At 45.6% G+C, this 20,644-nt stretch overlaps 1 protein-coding gene across 2 annotated transcripts in view; it reads right to left on the bottom strand.

Annotated features, from left to right (window-relative positions):
* nocta (nocturnin a) overlaps positions 1-13,590 on the bottom strand; it is a 30,737-nt gene extending 17,147 nt beyond the window's left edge. Inside the window, exon 1 of one of the 2 annotated variants that reach the window (XM_086008536.1) lies at positions 13,526-13,590. In XM_086008536.1, the coding sequence (XP_085864662.1) occupies positions 13,526-13,541 (16 nt within the window). In that variant the 5' untranslated portion in view covers positions 13,542-13,590. Of the gene's footprint in view, positions 1-13,045; positions 13,445-13,525 lie in introns of those variants that run through there. The other variant, XM_086008535.1, reaches the window with a different exon arrangement.
* Between the last annotated feature and the right edge of the window lie 7,054 nt (positions 13,591-20,644).

Genomic DNA, 20,644 nt, shown 5'->3' with positions numbered 1-20,644 from the left:
AGAGGTCACTGTACAAGTTTGGTTAGCAAAGAGCAGGTAAGCAGGGCGTAAACCTTTAATGATCATCCTCTATCAGTTAATGTGTCTCCTAGGAAGAATGTGTTACTGCCAAATATTTGCACTGCATGCACTGCTGTCTGGCTCACTTATATTGTTAGACAGATGCCAAGAAACTGTTTACCACACACTGGTCTGCATGTTCTGAATGAGTTAGTTACATAACCTGCACAACATGGTTACCGTGAACTTCATTCTCTCTGCTCTCAAATGAACCGCAAGACTTCTGAAGACATGGGACCTGGGGGGCTCATCCAGCAGTGAGCACGGATACATTCTGATAACATCAGCATTCACTTTGAACTTATAGCTACCAACTGTATAATTTTTTTTTAACCATAGAAGGCAGAAATATTACTGGCATATGATATCTTATAACCTGCAATGCATAATCAGGTATATTTACAACCCGATCACAGGCACCCAGGTGAAACTGTTCATTTAATTATTCTGCCACTTTTCGGTCAATGCACAAATTCATGTTTCAGATGCACAAATGCAAAAGTGGCAGTAAAATATGGGTGTCTAGGAGGCTGACTCAAACTTAAGCCCAGCAGATGGGCTGGAATTTAGACCTGGGTCCTAAACTTCCCCACCAGTTTCCACAGGATCTTATTTGGAGCAGAACCTCTACTTGCTGCAAACAAGGACAGCAGCGCAAGAGAGGGGGGGGGGGGGGGGTGCCAAGAGGCAGTGACTCCCAGGCCAGGAGTTTGGCATGCAGAGTGAGAGCAGCTATACTGACCCGACAGCAGTGCGAGAGGGGGGGGAGCGCCAGCAGGAGGCGACTCCCAGGCCGGGAGTTTGCTCGTCCATGGCCTGGTGGAAGAATGGTGGGCTGGTATGCAGAGAGAGAGGGGGCATACTGATCCGCAGTCTGACAGAAGTGGGATCCACCTGGAGGTCCAGGCCTGAGTTCAACCAATACAAGCTAATTGGTGCACCACAAACACAAGTGGGATAGTAGGGATGAAAGGGCACAAGAGAACAGAATTAGGTAAGATAACTACAGATAAAAGGAGTACTACTTAAAAAAGGTATGAGAGCGAAAACGGGGAATTAGACCGGTAAGCCTGACATTGGTAGTGGGGAAAATGCTAGAGTCCATTATAAAAGATGTAATAGCAGAGCACTTGGAAAACAGCGACAGGATCGGACAAAGTCAACATGGATTTACAAAAAGGTAAATCATGCTTGACTAATCTACTGGAATTTTTTGAGGATGTGACTGGTAGAACAGATAAGGAAGAACCAGTGGATGTGGTGTATTTGGACTTTCAGAAGGCTTTTGATAAGGTCCCGCATAAGAGATTAGCATGCAAAGTTAAAGCACATGGGATTGGGGGTAAGGTACTGACTTGGATAGATAACTGGTTGGCAGACAGGAAACAAAGAGTTGGAATAAACAGGTCTTTTTCCGAGTGGCAGGCAGTGACTAGTGGGGTACCGCAGGGATCGGTCCTTGGACCCCAGCTATTCACAATATATATTAATGATCTAGACAAGGGAACTAGATGTAATATCGCCAAGTTTGCAGACCACACAAAGCTGGGTGGGCGTGTGTGCTGTGAGGAGGATGCAGAGAAACTCCAGTATGATCTGGACAGGTTGGGTGATTATACAGCAGCGGCCATGCATCTGCCCAATGTGGATAAATGCGAGGTTATCCACTCTGGTGGCAAAAACAGGAAGGCAGATTATTATCTGAACGGCAATAGATTGGGAGAAGAGGAAGTGCAATGAGACCTGGGTGTGTCTGTGCACCAGTCACTGAAGGTAAGCATGCAGGCGCAGCAGGCGGTTACGAAGGCAAATGGTACGTTGGGCTTCATAGCGAGAGGATTCAAGTACAGGAGCAAGGATGTCTTGCTGCAGTTGTACAGGGCCTTGGTGAGACCACACCTTGAGTATTGTGTGCAGTTTTGGTCGCCTTATCCGAGGAAGGATGTTCTTGCCATGGAGGGAGTGCAACGAAGATTCACCAGACTGATACCTGGGATGGCAGGAATGACGTATGAGGAGAGATTGGGTCAATTGGGCTTGTATTCGCTAGAGTTTAGAAGAATGAGAGGGGATCTCATTGAAACTTATAAAATTCTAACAGGACTAGACAGACTAGATGCAGGAAGGATGTTCCCGATGGCAGGGGAGTCCAGAACCAGGGGTCACAGTCTAAGGATAAGGAGTAAGTCATTTAGGACTGAGATGAGGAGGAATTTCTTCACCCAGAGTGGTGAATCTGTGGAATTCTCTACCACAGAAGGCAGTTGAGGCCAATTCATTAAATATATTCAAGAAGGAGTTGGATATATTTCTTAAGGCTAAAGGGATCAAGGGATATGGGGAGAAGGCAGGGACAGGGTACTGAATTTGGATGATCAGCCATGATCTCATTAAATGGCGGAACAGGCTCGAGGGGCCGAACGGCCTACTCCTGCTCCTATCTTCTATGTTTCCTCAAAAAGTTAGTGTAACTCAAAGTTCCACACCAGGACATGCTTCCTAGAATGCCAGGAGGAATCTAAAGGCTCTGACTACTCTTTCAAACGCCCTTTGATATGAAAGTTGTGCTAGAGGCCTTCATAATTAGGGTTACAGACAAAAAATGGGAGTGTAGGACTAAGCGCGACTGCTCTTTCAAAGAGCCAGCACAGCCACGACGGGCTGAATGTCCTCCTTCTGTGCTGTAAGTTTCTATGATTTGATGAATTGCCGATGTAACACCTCTGTTCAAAAGGAGACAAGGAGATAGTCAGCTTAACATAAGTAGTGGGTGAGCTTCTAAAGACCATAATAGGAGATAAAATTAATACTCGGAGAAAGACACGGGTTAATTAAGGGTAGCCAGCATAGATCAGATAAGTAAAAGGTAGTTAAGTCTGACATACTTGAGAGCTCTTTGGAGGAAACAACTGAGTGCATTGATAAAGGAAAAACAATCAATGTTGTGTTTATCCGTTTTGAAAAGCCGTTTGATAAAGTCCTGCATAGGAGACTGATAAAATGAAGACACATAGTATATTAAAGGGAATGTGGCTGCATGGATAGAATCTGGCTAAAGGATGGAAAACAGAGGAGTGATTAATGAATGTAAACAGTGGTATCCTCTAGGGGGGGGGTCAGTGTTAAGACCACCACTTTTTTTCAATACGGTGAGATCTGGACTCGGATAAAGGGGAACATCACCAGAATTTGCAGAGGAGACAGAAAAGGGAGCATGTTAACGGTGAAGAGGACTATAAGCAAATTCACAAGGTCAGACAGGTTAGTAGATTGACAGACAGCTGTCAATTGAAATTTAATGCAAAGAAATGTGCTGTGATATATAGTGGGAGAAAGAGGAAGCATCATTAAAAGGTAAAACGCAGTGTAGAAAGAGCAGAGAGACCTGGAGGATAAATACATAAATCTTTAAGAGAGATGACAAGCTAATAAATCTTTAGGATCCAGGAGGATGGATAACAGGAAGATTCAAAAGGTAGCTTCATCCATATCAAAGGACCATTGTATCATGTACACTATTGCTCAAAAATGTAAAGTTGCATGTGAACCAGGGTTGATTATGTCACGCTGCCATGCCATGTAAGGGCAGTTTGATAAGAAACTTAAGTAACTAAAGCATATATACTGCATTTTGTAACAGGAATTTGGAATCAACCAGGGAAGGTTGAGCTTAAAAACCGAGGCTCAAAATACATTGGTCTGGTCAGTGGCGAACAAACAGCGCTCGCCGTTCATTACACTTACACTTGCCCACAGACTTTGTGGGCTTTTGCAGTGGAACATGCGGCGATTAGAAATCCAAAACAGCACGGCACCCTCTACTGGGGATTTGGGACCTGTGTGAACGGGTGAAACAATGATTAAGGAGACACACCAATCAGACTGAAGAACTCTTACTGAGGCATGAAGAGTCTAAACCAAGAAGTGTAAGTTAGAATAGTTAATTCAATGTCAAATCATATACAGAAAGCGAAATAAAGAGAGGGAATGAAAGATGGGATTGAGAGAGATAAAAGACAAAGAAAAAGTAAGAAAAAATTTACATTATTAAAAAAATTTTAAATCTCCAACAAGAACTAAAATCTGAAGTAATGAAACTCCACACTTGAATTTTCAGTGCCAGAGAGGTTGATTGGCAGTAATTAAGACTCATCACACCGTAAAAATTCACTTACACTTGCATGGACAAGCCCCAATGTTTTCTGGCATGTTTAGTGGGTATCTAGTGGGGAAGTACAGCAACTCCAGACGTTGCATGCCTTTCAATGCAGAGTCTCTGGGCGAGACAACGCAGCTTCTGGCAACTATTTCTGCATTTAACTGTGCATGTGCAGTCGCCGGAAGTTGCTGTCCGATTTACTCTTTAATAAAAGGTGAGCGCCGATAGCCTCACCATTATTTTTACCGCAAAATCCGGGCCATTGTTTCTCCAGCGTGCAAACTTGGTTCCAAGTACTTTCCTTTATTTGCGATATTAATGCTTTGAGTAAATAAACTTTTTTTTAATTCATTGATGGGATGTGGGCATCGCTGGCTAGGCCTGCATTTAGTGCCCATCCCTAATTGCCCTTGAGAAGACGGTGGTGAGCCGCCTTCTTGAACCGTTGCAGTCCATATGGTGTAGGTACACCCACAATGCTGCTAGGAAGGGAGTTCCAGGATTTTGGCCCAGCGACAGTGAAGGAACGGCGATACAGGTCCAAGTCAGGATGGTGTGTGGCTTGGAGGGGAACTTGTAGGTGGTGATGTTCCCATGCGTCTGCTGCCCTTGTCCTTCTAAGTGGTAGAGGTTGTGGGTTTGGAAGGTGCTGTTGAAGGAGCTTTGGCGAGTTGCTGCAGTGCATCTTGTAGATGGTACACATTGCAGCCACAGTGCGCCGGTGGTGGAGGGAGTGAATGTTGAAGGTGGTGGATGGAGTGCCAATCAAGCGGGCTGCTTTATCCTGAATGGTGTCGAGCTTCTTGAGTGTTGTTGGAGCTGCACTCATCCAGGCAAGTGGAGAGTATTCCATCACACTCCTGACTGATGGTGGAAAGGCTTTGGGGAGTCAGGAGGTGAGACACTCGCCACAGAATTCCCAGCCTCTGGCCTGCTCTTGTAGCCACAGTATTTATATGGCTGGTCCAGTTCAGTTTCTGATCAATGGTAACCCCCCCCCAGGATGTTGATAGTGGGGGATTCAGTGATGGTAATGCCATTGAATGTCATGGGGAGATGGTTAGAGTCTCGCTTGTTGGAGATGGTCATTGCCTGGCACTTGTGTGGTGCGAATGTTACTTGCCACTTGTCAGCCCAAGTCTGAATGTTGTCCAGGTCTTGCTGCATATGGACACTGACTGCGTCAGTATCTGACGAGTCTCGAATGGTGCTGAACAGTGTGCAATCATCAGCGAACATCCCCACTTCTGACCTTATGATGGAGGGAAGGTCATTGATGAAACAGCTGAAGATGGTTGGGCCTAGGACCCTGCCCTGAGGAACTCCTGCAGTGATGTCATGTGATTGAGATGAATGACCAACAACCACAGCCAACTTCCTTTGTACTAGGTATGATTCCAACCAATGGAGGTATATTGTCTTACCATCATTGATTGAACTTGCAAAACTAAGTTGACTAGTTAACAAGGGATCAAGTAGCTTTAGTTATGAGATACCACAGAAATTGAGGCTCTTCCCACAGAAAATTAAGAGGAAATCTGATCAAGGTGTTCAGAATTGTAAGGAGTTTTGTTAAGGCAAGTAAGGTTAAACTACTTCCATTGGTTAGCGAGTTCATAACTAGAGTCATAAATTTATCATCACCAGAACAACAGGAAACAAGTTAGGGAAAAATTTTTTTTTTTTTAATGCAGAAGGTTGTTAAGATATAGTATACGCTATCAGCAATAGTGGTGGAAGCAGATTCTTAGTAGCTTTTAAAGGAAAGTGGATAACTATTTAAAAGAGAAAATGAGAAAAGTACATGGAAAAGGGTGGGGAAGAGGGCCACATGGATCGCTCTTTCAGAGAGGCAGCTGACGCATGATGGGCCGAATTACCTGCTTCTGTCCTGTTAAATTCTATGAATCTATAAAGCCCATTATAAAATGTTTAAGTCACTGCAGAATTGCACCCCAAGTTATCGTACAAATTAATATCCGACAATAGAAAATAAACAGAATCCCAGCCTACTTGCCCCTCCAAATAAAAAAAAGGATTGAATGACTAATGAATGTGGAAAATTAGTTTTAATTTCAGTAGAACCCGGCTCGTAATAACTATACTTTAAAAATATATGTGGCGGGGTGGGAGGAAGGGGGTAAGAATCAAATTTTCAAAGTTTACAGCTAGCAACCTGCTAGAATTTACACAGCAACAACTCGTTACAGTATAGGCAGCTAAATCAAAAACAGATTAGGGGCAACAACTCAGTACAGCATGAGTGGCTAAGTCATAAAAACAGATACAAGGAAATACAAACCTGCTATCAAGTACCATCAAGTAAAGAATAGATATTCTCTAGTTCCCTTTCTTCCCTCAATTTTAACTCATCTCCTGAAGTAGCCAGTGACTCATGGTGTAGCATGCTCTTACAGGCAGACCTTCGGTACCACGTCACTAGCCATTTTTCATGTGCCAACAGATTATTTGACCACAGGATACATCACAGCTTAGTCCAATCTTATCCACACAAACTTCTAGCACAAGTCACATGAGTAGTAATCCGAAGCAGGAACCTTGGCAGATTATTTCACTTCTCCCTAGCGCTGGGGTGCTGAATCCAATCATAGCACAACTACAGCATCCAAACTGAGATCAGATAATTCAGCACAGTCCAGGGACTGAATCCGAGGCCTTGCTATACAAATAGTGTCAACGGGTAGCACTCTCGCCCCAGAGTCAGATGGTTGTAGGTTCAAGCCCCACTCCAGGGACTTGAGCCCAAAATCTAGGTTGACACTCCAGTGCAGTACTGAAGGAGTGTTGCACTGTTAGAGATGTCGTCTTTCGGATGAGACATTAAACTGAGGCTCTGCCTGCGCTCTCAGGTGGACGTAAAAGATCCCATGGCACTATTCGAAGATGTGCAGGGGAATTCTCTCCGGTGTCCTGGCCAACATTCAGCCCTCAACCAACACCACGAAACAAAAGATTATCTGATCATTATCACATTGCTGTTTGTGGGAGCTTGCTGTGTGCAAAAAAACTGCCGGGTTTCCTACATTACAACAGTGACTACACTTCAAAAGTACTTTTTGGACGTCCCGAGGTCATAAAAGGCACTATATAAATGCAAGTCTTCTTTCTTTTTACAAATGATGAGGAAATTCTGAACCTTGGGATAACAGTTGCTGGAGGTGTTACTTGGAGGCTGGATATGATATAACAAGCATGGAATCCAGATATACAAGCGCATCGTGATTGCTTTGCAGAAAGGCAGGCAGTTGTGGAAGCTGTGAACCTCCAACTGGCAGAATGATGGTTTGACAGGTGCCCATGTGTGGTCAGGAGGATGGTACAGGAAACTCTTTTATCCGGCACCGACGTGTTGCCAGTTGATCAAAAAGTCCGGATTACAGAGAGGTATACTTACCAAGGTACGAGAGCCCCGTGCACAGCCACAGGTGCAGGAGCCCCAGTTACACCGCACTTGTGCAGGAGTCCCGGTTACACGGCCACAGATCCAGGAGTCCCTGTTGCACGGCCACAGGTGCAGGAACCCTGGTTACACGGCCACAGATCCAGGAACCCCGGTTACACGGCCACTAATATATAGTAAAACTTACCTGAACCTACTCCTGAATGTTGCCGGTTAAGAGAGATTCCCGGATATTTAGGTGCCGGTAAAAAGAGAGTTTCCTGTAGTTAGTTTACATTTTAGGATGAATTGTGCTGCTCACAAGGAGCTCCCAGTAACCACTGCCCACCTAGTGAGGGCACAAAATGATGGCCCCCCCCAAGCCAACAAGCAGTGCTCTGTGCTGGTAAGCTGCATGGTTTTAGCTGACTGGACCACTGCACACACTTTGAGGTTCTTAAACATTGGCTCTTACTAATGTGCACTCAAGCTCTCTGGACTTAAGCAAGTCAGTGGGTGTCAGTACAAAATGTGCACTCCAAACCTGGCAAACAGATATGCTACTTAAGTTTGGTCACTAAGCATGGTGATGGGTTTCCACCAGTGTCAGAGACTTTCTAACTAAAAAGAAAATACTCTAGTCTCAAGACTGAAGCAACTAATTAGAATTGAACTTCAACAGTAACTAAGCTTGCCTAGCCAACCTTAAAAGTTCAGAGTTGCAAAAGAAAATATCTGACAGAGCCACAAGTGGCCAGCTACAGCTTCCATTCTGGTAAAGGCAAAACTAGATGTCCTCTGCAACAAAAAAGTTCAGGAATGGTCGAGACAGCTTTAGAATTGCACATCTGCAGTCCATAGTATTCCATTACAGTAAAAGTCCCTCAAGTTAAAATGTATTATTGTGTATTGTGGTATGGATATTTTCAGTGTAACCTATGACACTATTTTCTTTTGTTCAGTGGAGTTGTGATAAATAATCCCATTTTTTCCCCCCCCCAACTGGTTTCCAAAAATACCAGCAACAAGAAACAACATTCAATGATCTGATGAACAATGAAACTGCCTCTAGCAGCCCAGGAGATCATTGGATCTTTTATTACTTATGTGGCAATCAGTGCATTAAAATTCCTGCCGCAAGTGTGCCTACCCACCCCCCGCCCACGAAATCACCCGACCGCCACTGCGGAGATCCGCAACCATGTGGAGCGCAGTCGGAAGGGGGCCGGAGAGTCAGGAATCGTGTGTCTCGACATTCAGGAGGGGTCTGAGATGAGGTGGTCTCAGCATTTGGTGCCAGCTCTCTGCCAGTCTCATGCAGCCCGGAACGGCATTTGTTAAACTCCGCGCATGCACAAAACTGTGACTGGGCCGCGCACCCAAAAAACATTACGGGGAACATTGGGTTTGGGGGCAGTCTCTGAAATTGAGGGGGTTGGGACGGACGGGACTCTGAAATCAGAGGCTGGAAGGGATGGAGCCTCAGGAATGTGAGCTTCAGGGGTAGAGATGGGGATTGTGGGCTCGGAGAGATGGAGACTGCGGAATGTGGTCTCAGGGAGCAAAGGAGAATGGGAAGAGAAGGGGCTAGGAGTCGAGAGATTGGTGCTCAAGCAGGGGGGAAAGGAGGGGGCACCATCATTGTTTACAGAGCCAGGAGCAGCACTGAGAGGAGCAGCCAGTAAAGTGGAAGAGGCAAGGGCAAAGGAGGAGGAATATTCTTAAACTGAGGGCTATTAGGCCGTGGGATGCTTCACCACCTGGCTATTGAGGTATAGAGACTAATCTTTAATATGAAAGGGAAGAGGATAAGTATCTGAAGAGGAGGAATATCAAAGGATCTGGAGGTTACAGGAGAGAGCGCCAGTGCTGGGGGCTGAAGGCCTCCTCCTGTGCTGTAATTTCTCAGTTTCCCCTCTTTGTCTGCTCACAGGAGGCCTCCTGGCTCTTGGAACTTCTCGCACAACAGCTGCTGGTGTGAAACCACGAGCAAAAAGAGTCAACTGTAGGGGACCCAACCATTATAAAGTAAATGTAGTAACACCTGTAATAGTCAGCAGATGAGATGTCATGTGATCATGCATCGTATGGTCAGATGTCATGTGGTCAGAACATTCAACCTCCAACGAAGAGTTGGCGACCCTAACTGGGCAGTTCTTCAAGCTTATAGAAACATAGAAGATAGGAGCAGGAGTAGGCCATTTGGCCCCTCGAGCCTGTTCCGCCATTTAATGAGATCATGGCTGATCATCCAAACTCAGTACCCTGTCCCTGCTTTCTCCCCATATCCCTTGATCCTTTTAGCCTTAAGAAATATATCTAATTCCTTCTTGAATATATTTAATGAATTGGCCTCAACTGCCTTCTGTGGTAGAGAATTCCACAGATTCACCACTCGCTGGGTGAAAAAATTCCCCATCTCTGTCCTAAATGGCTTACCACTTATCCTTAGACTGTGACCCCTGGTTCTGGACTCCCCGCCATCAGGAACATCCTTCCTGCATCTAGTCTGTCCAGTCCTGTTAGAATTTTATAAAGTTTCAATGAGATCCCCTCTCATTCTTCTAAACTCTAGCAAATACAAGCACAATCGACCCAACCTCTCTTCATACGCCATTCCTGCCATCCCAGGTATCAGTCTGGTGAATCTTCGCTGCACTCCCTCCATGGCAAGAACATCCTTCCTCAGATAAGGTGACCAAAACTCAAGGTGTGGTCTCACCAAGGCCCTGTACAACTACAACAAAACAAGCATGCCATCTGACTTCGGATGGTGGAATCAATTTTTTCCCCCCATGCCTGTCAAATATTATCAGGTTTTCTAATTTAAAATGGTATTAAGTGCAGAGCAGAGGAGCATGGATGGAGTGCGAGAAGCGGCCATGCAGGAGGAAAGCTGCGGTCAGACTGCGCGCAACGGGCGTGACGAGCGAGCCAAGCACTCAAAACCCAACCCCGGCTGGAGAGAGCAGGGGAAAAAGTAACGCTGCGACTGGAGCCCCTCAAACATTCTCTGCTGCAGCACAAGTAGGGAGGGTGTCTCAGACAGAGGTCTGCATGACATTAATCACCCCCAATTTGGCTGGGATCTCCAGGCACCCCGGCACTACAGCTGCCACCTCTCCCTCTGCAGGTTGCCAACGTAGTAGATCCCAGGATCACGATACCTCTCAATGGAAAAGGACCCCAGGATGGCAATGAACTGGGAAACCCAATGAACAGAAAATAGAACTGAAATCACATCCCGCTTGCAGGGTTCCAGAATTAGGCACGATCCCAGGCGAGACTGAAAAAAAGGAAAGCTGTAGGAGATACAGCCAATCCCGTGATATTTGATTTAGCAGGTTTACAATGACCATTTTGAAAATAAGGACACCTATAAAGAAAGGACACCTGATGCAAGACTTAGGTGTCCCTAATTTACAGGTTTCACTGTAAATGGTTGGGACCAGGACCCACAGGACCTGGTCCCAGAGCGGGCCCACGGGGCCTTTTCCAGAGTATGCCTCATCACTTAATAGGGGAACGAGAAGCACTGAATTTAGATTTTTGAACACAATTCCCTTCCTAATAATGATTTAAAGATCAGTATTTGATTTTCAGTGGGATCTGCAGGAAACTCGTATGCAGATTCCAGTTTGATAATAAAATGGAGAATGCTATTTTGAGAAGCAAACCCCAAATTAAAAAGGAACCACATCTAAAACAAAATACCTTACCCGAGTGAAAACCTTTACATCACCCCTTCAAGAGGATATCCTACCAGAAACGTGCTCATTCAAGACCCCTCAGTGGTGTCAGAACTCTGGTTTATTAATTCTGCCAGTCCCTTTTCAACTTAAAAAAAAATTGTACCATTTTCCATTATAAACCTTTCCAATAATTAAACTATGTCCTCGAGAAAACTGAATCAATTCTCATGGCAGATCAGAACAACCAGACCAAAAGCAGTTGGTTACATTCCAGTCATCCATCATTGAGCTACTTGGCATTGGCAGTACATTTCTCCTGATTTATAAACACAGCAAAACTGGGTATAAAGGCTACTCATCGGTAAAGAGTACTTGTTAAAAAAGAACTTTAATATTCTGCAGCTATGGAAGAGTGCTGTTCCAACTTTTCTGCCCGGAGGACTCCCTGCAAATACGGAGGAACTTTACAATACGCCCCCTACCCTAACTTCCAAAAGGCAATGTCAGCTATGCAACCCAAGGGAGGGATGTGCTTGGAGAAAATGTTCCTATTAGAACATTCCTATTCTAGTCCTATTAGCTAGAGTACTGCGTACAGTTCTGGTCCCACTTTACAGGAAAGATGTGATTGCACTAGAGAAAGTGTACAGAGGAGATTTACAAGGATGTTGACAGGACTGGAAAATTTTTAGCTAGGAAGAAAGATTGGATAGGCCGGGGTTGTTTTCTTTGCAAGAGGAGGCTGAGGGGAGACCTAATTGAGGTGTATAAAATTACAGGGGGCCTCGATAGGGTGGCTAGGAGGCACCTATTTCCCTTAGCAGAGAGGTCAATAACCAGGGGGCATAGATTTAAAATAATTGGGAGAAGGATTAGAGGAGGAACATTTTTCATCCAGAGTGGTGGGGGTTTGGAACTCACTGCCTGAAAGGGTGGTAGAGGCAGAAACCCTCATCACATTTAAAAAGTGCTTGGATATGCACTTGAAGTGCTGCCATAGGCCATGGACCAAGAGCTAGAAAGTGGGATTAGGCTGGATAGCTCTTTTTCAGCCGGCACAGACAGGAGGGACCAAATGGCTTCCTTCTGTGCCGTAAATTTCTATGATTCTATATAAATACAAGTGGTTGTTGATGATTCTAACATACAGAAGCAACAAGTGCAGAATCTGGAGAGATGGACAATCTATGACCTCGCCAACCCCCTGGAGTCCAGCCATCAGTTTGAAAATGTATGCTCCAACGGTTGACCTGCCGCCAACCATTGCCTCCACTCGGCCCCGAACCGAAACCCATCGGTTGGCCAACGTGTCTCTTGAATGATGTCAAGACTGCGTGACCCGGGTTTCCTCCCAGACCTAAATCAAGAATTGACGTCGTTCCCTTCCACTCACAGAGATCGTTTCCCGATTAGCGGCAACACTCCACGTACCAAAGAATGAATGAATCACACCGACCCAACCCTGGCTCCCGCCCACTCAGAGAGCCGGCGCTCCGATTAGTCGGGAGTGAAGGACGCTTCCCGATTAATAAGTGGACGGCTCGACTTCACCGGCGATGGTCGCTCCTCTGCCACATAATGAATCTCCCCGTCCCCTCCCGGTACAGAGAGAGTCCCCCGATTAGTCGACGCTGCTCGATTAGTCGGAGAGCGCAACTGATTATTGCCTCAGAATGAACCGCGCCAGTCCCCTGCCAGGAGCGATGACCGTTGCCCAGGGCGGCTCTTACTCACCAGCCGCTGCACCGACCGTTCCTCCCGCCGCCGCCGCTCCTCCGCCCGGCGCCGCTCCCACGTGTGTGTTGACCTCACAGGCGCCCAGCACCGAGTCGGCTTTCCGCAGCGGGGCCCGGCGCCGGAAGGCAGGGGAAGAGCCCGACATGAGCTGGAGGAGAACCCGCTGGCGTAAGGTTGCGCACAGCCGAGCCGGTACCTGATACATTACCGGCCGGTGACTGACTGTCGCCTCGGTCTCCTTCCCACCCCCTGCAGCCGCTACTCTGGCACAGGCCGGGCCGGCTCGGCTCTGCTCTGCCGCCCACCAGCTCCCGGCTCCGCCTCCCGCCCCAGTGACGCGCCGCCTCCGCCTCACATAACACGGAGGGGGGGTGCAAACACTTAAACCCTGCCATTTCAGTGCACTACTGACACACATTTGTTTTCATGTTGCACAAATGACTTGCATTAAAAAAAAGCACAATTAGAGAGCTTTACATTTTAGGAAATACATGCTTGTTGCTTCAGCTGAGTCAACACGGTAAATGCGCGCCCCCCCCCCCCGCCGTGTGTGGACTCGTCCACTGTCACCTTGCGGCGCTGCTGGGGAAGGTTCCAGGTCACGTGACCATCCCAAGTGTCAGTGATGAAATTCAGCCAGAGTATAATCTATCAGTGGCTGAGCTCAGGCCATTGCAGGCACCTGTCTGCAGTAACCGGTGCTGAGTGCATGGAAAAGTACCCCCTATCAGGGGAGTAGATATTAGATCTTTCAGAATATTTAATAGTCATGACAGCAATGTATGCAAACTGATCCTTTACTGATATTCTTTTAGCTTCCGCTTTTGTGGGAAGTTAAGTAATGTGAGGCTCTATGGCAACATAGCCTGACCAACTTTTGTTTTTAAGCCTAGCACCCGGACTTTAGTTCTTACTCTTGAGGATCATTACATTTGTTTTATTTTGTCAATTTTTAAAACCTTTTTAAAGGTTCCATTTTAGCATAAAATGAGAGAAATTGGGGTGTGGGGACACTCAAGTGAATTTGGAGAAAATTATAAAATCCTTATTTATTTGGAATATAAGTAAAACACAAGAAAACAAGTTGGGTGCAGCGGGCAGAAAGAAAAGTTGCTTTATCGAAGAACACAATTAGTGAGACCAATTGTATGAGGCACAGCAGAAAATGCTGGAAACACTCAGCAGATCAGGCAGCATTGAGGAGAGAGAGAAACAGAGTTAACGTTTTGGGTCGAGGACCCTTTGTCAGAACTGGAAAAGGTTAGAGAAGTAACAGATTTTTAAGGATGGGCAGGGACAGGGAGGAGGGGAGGAAAGAACAAAGGAGGGGACTGTGATAGGTTGGAAGGCAGGAGAGATTGACTGACAAAAGGGATGATGGTGCAAGGCAAAAAGAGAAGGTAATGGGACAAGTTAAGAAACAAAAGATGATTCTAGATGAGGTGTAAATGGCGATGGCAGAATTATCAACAGCGACCATGTGGAAAAAAAGGGGGAAAAAATATAGGGGCCGAGGTTATAGTCTGAAATTGTTGAACCCGATGTTGAGTCCAGAAGGTTATAAAGTGCCTAATAGAAAGATGAGTTGCTGTTCCTCGAGGTGACGTTGAGCTTCGTTGGGACAATGTAAGTGGCTGAGGACAGAGAGATCAGAGTGGGAGTGGAGCGGAGAATTAAAGTGACAGGCGACCGGAAGCTCGGGGTCACGCTTACGGACTGAACTGAGGTGTTCCGCAAAGCGGTCACCCAATCTGCGTTTGGTCTCCCCAATGTAGAGGAGACCGCATCGTGAGCAGTCAATACAGTATACTATTTTGCTATTGTAAGAGGCACAGGTAAGCTAAATGAAAATGCCCGATAATTTACTCAGCTAATAGACACCATATTTATGCCCTTCCGAGGCAGTTCTGGCAAATGTGCACTCATAATAGTTGCATTAAACTGTGTTTGCTGAAGCCTTTAAAAAATGAAAGGTCATCGACCTGAAACGCTAACTCTGTTTCTCGCTCCACAGATGCTGAAGTTTGTTGGCCTGGAATCTTGGATGCAGCCAAGTCAGGAAAGTGCTCTCTCAGTATCGGCTAGACCACGTGGAATTTGGAAAGTCTGCATGGTAAGTTTTCCAAAACTCAATAGGTGCCATGTCCTCAGTTGCTAGAGCAGATATGGCCAAGTTAGTGTGGAATTAATTTTGAAGTTTGCATCCTCAAATCTGTGCAATTCTGCTCTAAGTTCAGCCGAGACTTTGATCGCCAGAATGCGATAAAAATCAGTATTCATGAACTGCAGATGATTCCAGTAGCATCTGCCCTTCATGGTCTTAGAGGCTTGCTTACGAATTGCTGTTTTGTTGCTAAATTTGTCTGGATTCTTGAGTATACATAGATACATAGATACATAGAAGATAGGAGCAGGAGTAGGCCATTCGGCCCTTCGTGCCTGCTCCGCCATTTAATGAGATCATGGCTGATCCTTTAATTCAGTATCCCGTCCCCGCCTTCTCTCCGTAACCCTTAACCCCTTTTGCCCGTAGAAATATATCTAATTCCCTCTTAAATATATTTAATGAGCTGGCGTACACTGCCCTCTGTGGCAATGAGTTCCACAGGTTCACCACTCTCTGAGTGAAGAAATTCCCCCTCATCTCTGTCCTAAATGGTTTAGCCCTTATCCTTAAATTATGTCCTCTAGTTCTGTTCTCACCCGCCAAGGGAAACATTCCTTCTGCATCCAGTCTGTCTAGACCTGTCAGAATTTTATACACTTCTATGAGGTCCCCTCTCAATCTTCTAAACTCCAGTGTGTACATCCCTAAACTACATAGTCTCTCCTCATAGGTCATTCCCGCCATTCCTGGTATCAGCCTGGTGAATCGCCGCTGCACCCCCTCCGTGGCAAGAACATCCTTCCTCAGATGAGGCGACCAAAACTGTACACAGTACTCGAGGTGTGGTCTCACCAGTGCCCTGTACAGCTGCAGCAAGGTATCCCTGTTCCTGTATTCTAACCCTTTTGCTATGAAGGCCAGCATACCGTTTGCCTTCTTGACCGCCTGTTGCACCTGCATGCTCGCCTTCAGTGACTGGTGTACAAGAACACCCAGGTCTCTCTGTACTTCCCCCTCTCCCAATCTATTGCCATTTAAATAATAATGTGCCCTCCCGTTCCTGCACCCAAGGTGGATAACTTCGCACTTGTCCACATTATAGTGCATCTGCCATTTATCCGCCCAATCGCCCAGTCTGTCCAAATCGCTCTGGAGCTTCCTGGTCTCTTCCTCTGAGCCCACCCCACCTCCTAGTTTAGTGTCGTCTGCAAATTTGGAAATGCTGCATCCGACTCCCTGATCCAGGTCATTAATGTAAATTGTGAACAGCTGGGGGCCCAGGACAGATCCCTGTGGTACCCCACTTGTTACTGCCTGCCATTCAGAAAATGAGCCGTTTATTCCAACTCTCTGTTTTCTATCTGACAGCCAGTTCCCTATCCACGCCAAAACTTTCCCCTTTATCCCATGAGCCTCAATTTTCCATGCTAATCTTTTATGTGGGACCTTATCGAAGGCCTTTTGGAAGTCCAGGTACACCACATCTACTGGCTCTCCCCCATCTATTCTACCAGTTACTCCCTCAAAAAATTCCAATAGATTAGTCAAGCACGATTTACCCTTTGTAAATCCATGTTGACTCTGTCCTATCCTGTCCCCATTTGCTAAGTGCTCCGCTATTTCATCCTTAATGATGGACTCCAGCATTTTGCCCACAACTGATGTAAGGCTTACAGGTCTGTAATTACCTGCTTTTTCCCTACCCCCCTTTTTGAATAGTGGGGTAACGTTAGCTACCCTCCAATCCATCGGCACTGTTCCCGAGTCTAATGAATTCTGAAAAATCATCCTTAGTGCATCCGCTATCTCTAGGGCCACCTCCTTCAGTACCCTAGGATGCATGTTATCAGGCCCTGGGGATTTGTCCACCTTCAATCCCTTTAGCTTCCTTAACACCATATCCTTAGAGATATTGATTTGCGTCAGTTCCTCCTTTGCCAATGTCCCTATTTTTCCCGATATCCCAGGGAGGTTTTTTGTGTCTTCCTTCGTAAAGACTGACCCAAAGTATGCATTTAGTTGATCTGCCATTTCCTTATTTCCCATTATATATTCCCCCGTATCTGACTGCAATGGACCAACTTTGGTTTTCACCAGTCTTTTCCTTTTGATATATTTATAAAAGCTTTTGGAGTTAGTTTTTATATTTTCCGCCAGCTTGTTTTCGTAAGCTATTTTGCCCCTCTTGATCATGCCCTTTGCCCTCCTTTGCTCTATCTTAAACTGTTCCCAATCTTCCGCTCTGGCGCTTTTTTTGGCTATTTTATACGCCCTATCTTTGGATTTTATGCTGTCTCTAATTTCCCCTGTTATCCACGGTTGAGTCACCTTTTTAGATTTCCTTTTATGCCAGATTGGTATAAACAATTTTTGCAATTTTGTCATTCTATCTTTAAATGTTTGCCATTGTTTATCTACCTCCAGTCCTCTCAGGAACGTTGTCCAATCAGACCTACTCAGTTCCCGTCTCATGGCATCATAATTCCCCTTGTTTAAATTCAGGACCTTAGTCTCTGAGTCAATTTCTTCGCTCTCCATTTCGAGTGAGAAATCGATCATGTTATGATCGCTCTGACCCAAGGGTCCCCGTACAACAAGATTACTGATTAGTCCCTTCTCATTGCACAGTACCCAGTCCAATATAGCCTGTTCCCGAGTTGGTTCCTCGACATATTGATCCAGATAACCATCCCTTAAACACTCAAGGAATTCCTCCTCCTCATTATTTTTACTGATTAGGCTAGTCCAATCTATATGTAAGTTAAAGTCACCTATGATGACAGCTGTGCTCTTATTGCACGCTTCTCTAATTTCCCTCGTGATGCCCTCCCTAACCTCTATTTTACTATTTGGAGGCCTATATACCACTCCTATTAATGTTTTTCGCCCCTCGCTATTTCTTAGCTCCACCCATATAGATTCTGTATTAACTGAGTTAATATCCTTCCTTTCAATTGCATTTATCCCCTCTTTTACTAGCAATGCTACCCCTCCTCCCTTTCTTTTTTGTCGATCCTTCCTAAATACTGAATACCCCTGTATGTTAAGCTCCCAGCCCTGCTCACCCTGCAACCATGTTTCCGTAATCCCAATTAGATCATAATTATTAACCTCTATTTCCACAGCTAATTCATCTACCTTGTTCCTGATGCTTCTCGCATTAAGGTATAAAACCCTCAGGCTTTTTTTATGCTCACATTTTTTATGAATTAGTTTGGCCCTAGAAGTATCTGCTAGCATTTTCAAAGAATGGAAAACAGTGGAAACAGCATGTCGGTCAGCATCTGTGGAGAGGACAGCTACGTTAACATTTTGAATGCAGTTCCTTGGAAAGGTAGAAAGGCATATTAATACAATCAGAAAAAAGGGAGGTTATATAATCCAGAGGCGAATCGAATAACTAGGGCTTTATTCTAAATAGTGGGGGGGAGGGTTCAGGTGTGGGAAAACTTAGAAAGTTAAAGAGAAAGAACAAGGCAATAGTGCAGGGTAGCGATAGGGGTAATGATAACCAGAATATAACAGGAAGGGACAGAGCGTACAAGCATAAGAGTGCACCAGCAAATAGGGTCAGAGTGGGGAAAAATGGAAAAAAGACAAAATTAAAGGTTCTTTATCTGAATGCACACAGCTGTAACAAGATAGATGAATTGACGGCACAAATAGAAATAAATGGTCTGATAGCCATTACAGAGACGTGGCTGCAAGGTGACCAAGGCTGGGAACTGAATATTCAGGGGTATTTGACATTTCAGAAGGATAGGCAGAAAGGAAAAGGAGGTGGGGTAGCTCTGTTAATAAAGGATGAGATTAGTACAGTAGTGAGAAATGATCTTGGTTTGGAAGATCAAGATGTAGGATCAGTTTGGGTGGAGATAAGAAATAATAAGGGAAAGAAGTCAGTGGTGGGAGTAGTTTATAGGCCCCCTAACAGTAACTACACTGTGGGACAGAGTATAAATCAAGAAATAATGGGGGTTTGTAAGAAAGGTACTGCAATAATCGTGGGCGATTTTAATCTTCATATAGATTGGGAGGGTATGCTGTGAGGAGGATGTCGTGAAACTCCAGTATGATTTGGACAGGTTGGGTGATTGGGCAGAAACATGGCAAATGCGCTATAATGTGGATAAATGTGAGGTTATCCACTTTGGTGGCAAAAACAGGAAGGCAGATTATTATTTGAATGGCAATAGATTGGGAGAAGGGGAAGTGCAAAGAGACCTGGGTGTTCTTGTGCACCAGTCGCTGAAGGTAAGCATGCAGGTGCAGAAGGCAGTTAAGAAGGCAAATGGTATGTTGGCCTTCATAGCAAGAGGGTTCGAGTACAGGAGCAAGGATGTCTTGCTGCAGTTGTACAGGGCCTTGGTGAGACCGCACCTTGCGTATTGTGTGCAGTTTTGGTTGCCTTATCTGAGGAAGGATGTTCTTGCCATGGAAGGAGTGCAGCGAAGATTCACCAGGCTGATACCTGGGATGGCAGGAATGACGTATGAGGAGAGATTGTGTCAATTGGGCTTATACTCACTGGAGTTTAGAAGATTGAGAGGGGATCTCATCGAAACCTATAAAATTCTGTCAGGCCTGGACAGACTAGATGCAAGAAGGATATTCCCGATGGCTGGGGAGTCCAGAACCAGGGGTCATAGTCTAAGGATAAGGGGTAAGCCATTTAGGACTGAGATGAGGAGGAATTTCTTCACCCAGAGAGTGGTGAACTTGTGGAATTCTCTGCCACAGAGGGCGGTGGAGGCCAGTTCATTAAATATATTCAAGAAGGAGTTGGATATATTTCATAAGGCTAAAGGGATCAAGGGATATGGGGAGAAGGCAGAGACAGGGTACTGAATTTGGAGGATCAGCCATGATCTCATTGAATGGCGGAGCAGGCTCGAGGGGCCGAATGGCCTACTCCTGCTCCTATCTTCTATGTTTCTATTGGACAAATCCAATTGGCAAAGGTAGCCTTGAGGATGGGCTCATAGAGTGTATTCGGGATGGTTTCTTAGAGCAATACGTTGTGGAACCAACCAGGGAACAGGCTATTTTAGATCTGGTAATGTGTAATGAGACAGGATTAATCAATGATCTCATAGTAAAGGATCCTCTAGGGAAGATTGATCGTAACATGATAGAATTTCACATTCATAGAGTCATAACGGCACAGAAGGAGGCTATTCGGCCCATTGAGTCTGTGCTGGCTCTCTGTGGAGCAATCCAGTCAGTCCCATTCCCCTGCTCTATCCCTGTAGCCCTGCAAGCTTATTTTTCTCAAGTGCCTATCCAGTCTCCCCTTGAAAACATTGAGGCCTAGAAATTCATTGACGCCACTTTTGGGGCGCAAAAGTGGGGCGTCCGCTAAAGTTTGCGGCCGCCGCCAAATCTAGGCCACTTCTCCGATATTCATTAGCTTCGCCCTACTAGTTCGGGCGAGCGCTAAAACTGCTGCTGGACGCCTCTCTTTGGGCGCTAAGCCGGAGGTGGTGATC

This window comes from Somniosus microcephalus, chromosome 2 (assembly GCF_052327205.1).
Source record: "Somniosus microcephalus isolate GS21.2 chromosome 2, FLI_Smic_1.0, whole genome shotgun sequence".
In the NCBI taxonomy this organism is placed as follows: domain Eukaryota; kingdom Metazoa; phylum Chordata; class Chondrichthyes; order Squaliformes; family Somniosidae; genus Somniosus; species Somniosus microcephalus.
The sequence above is the reverse complement of the archived record's forward strand: the minus strand, read 5'-3'. Positions and strand labels throughout refer to the sequence as shown.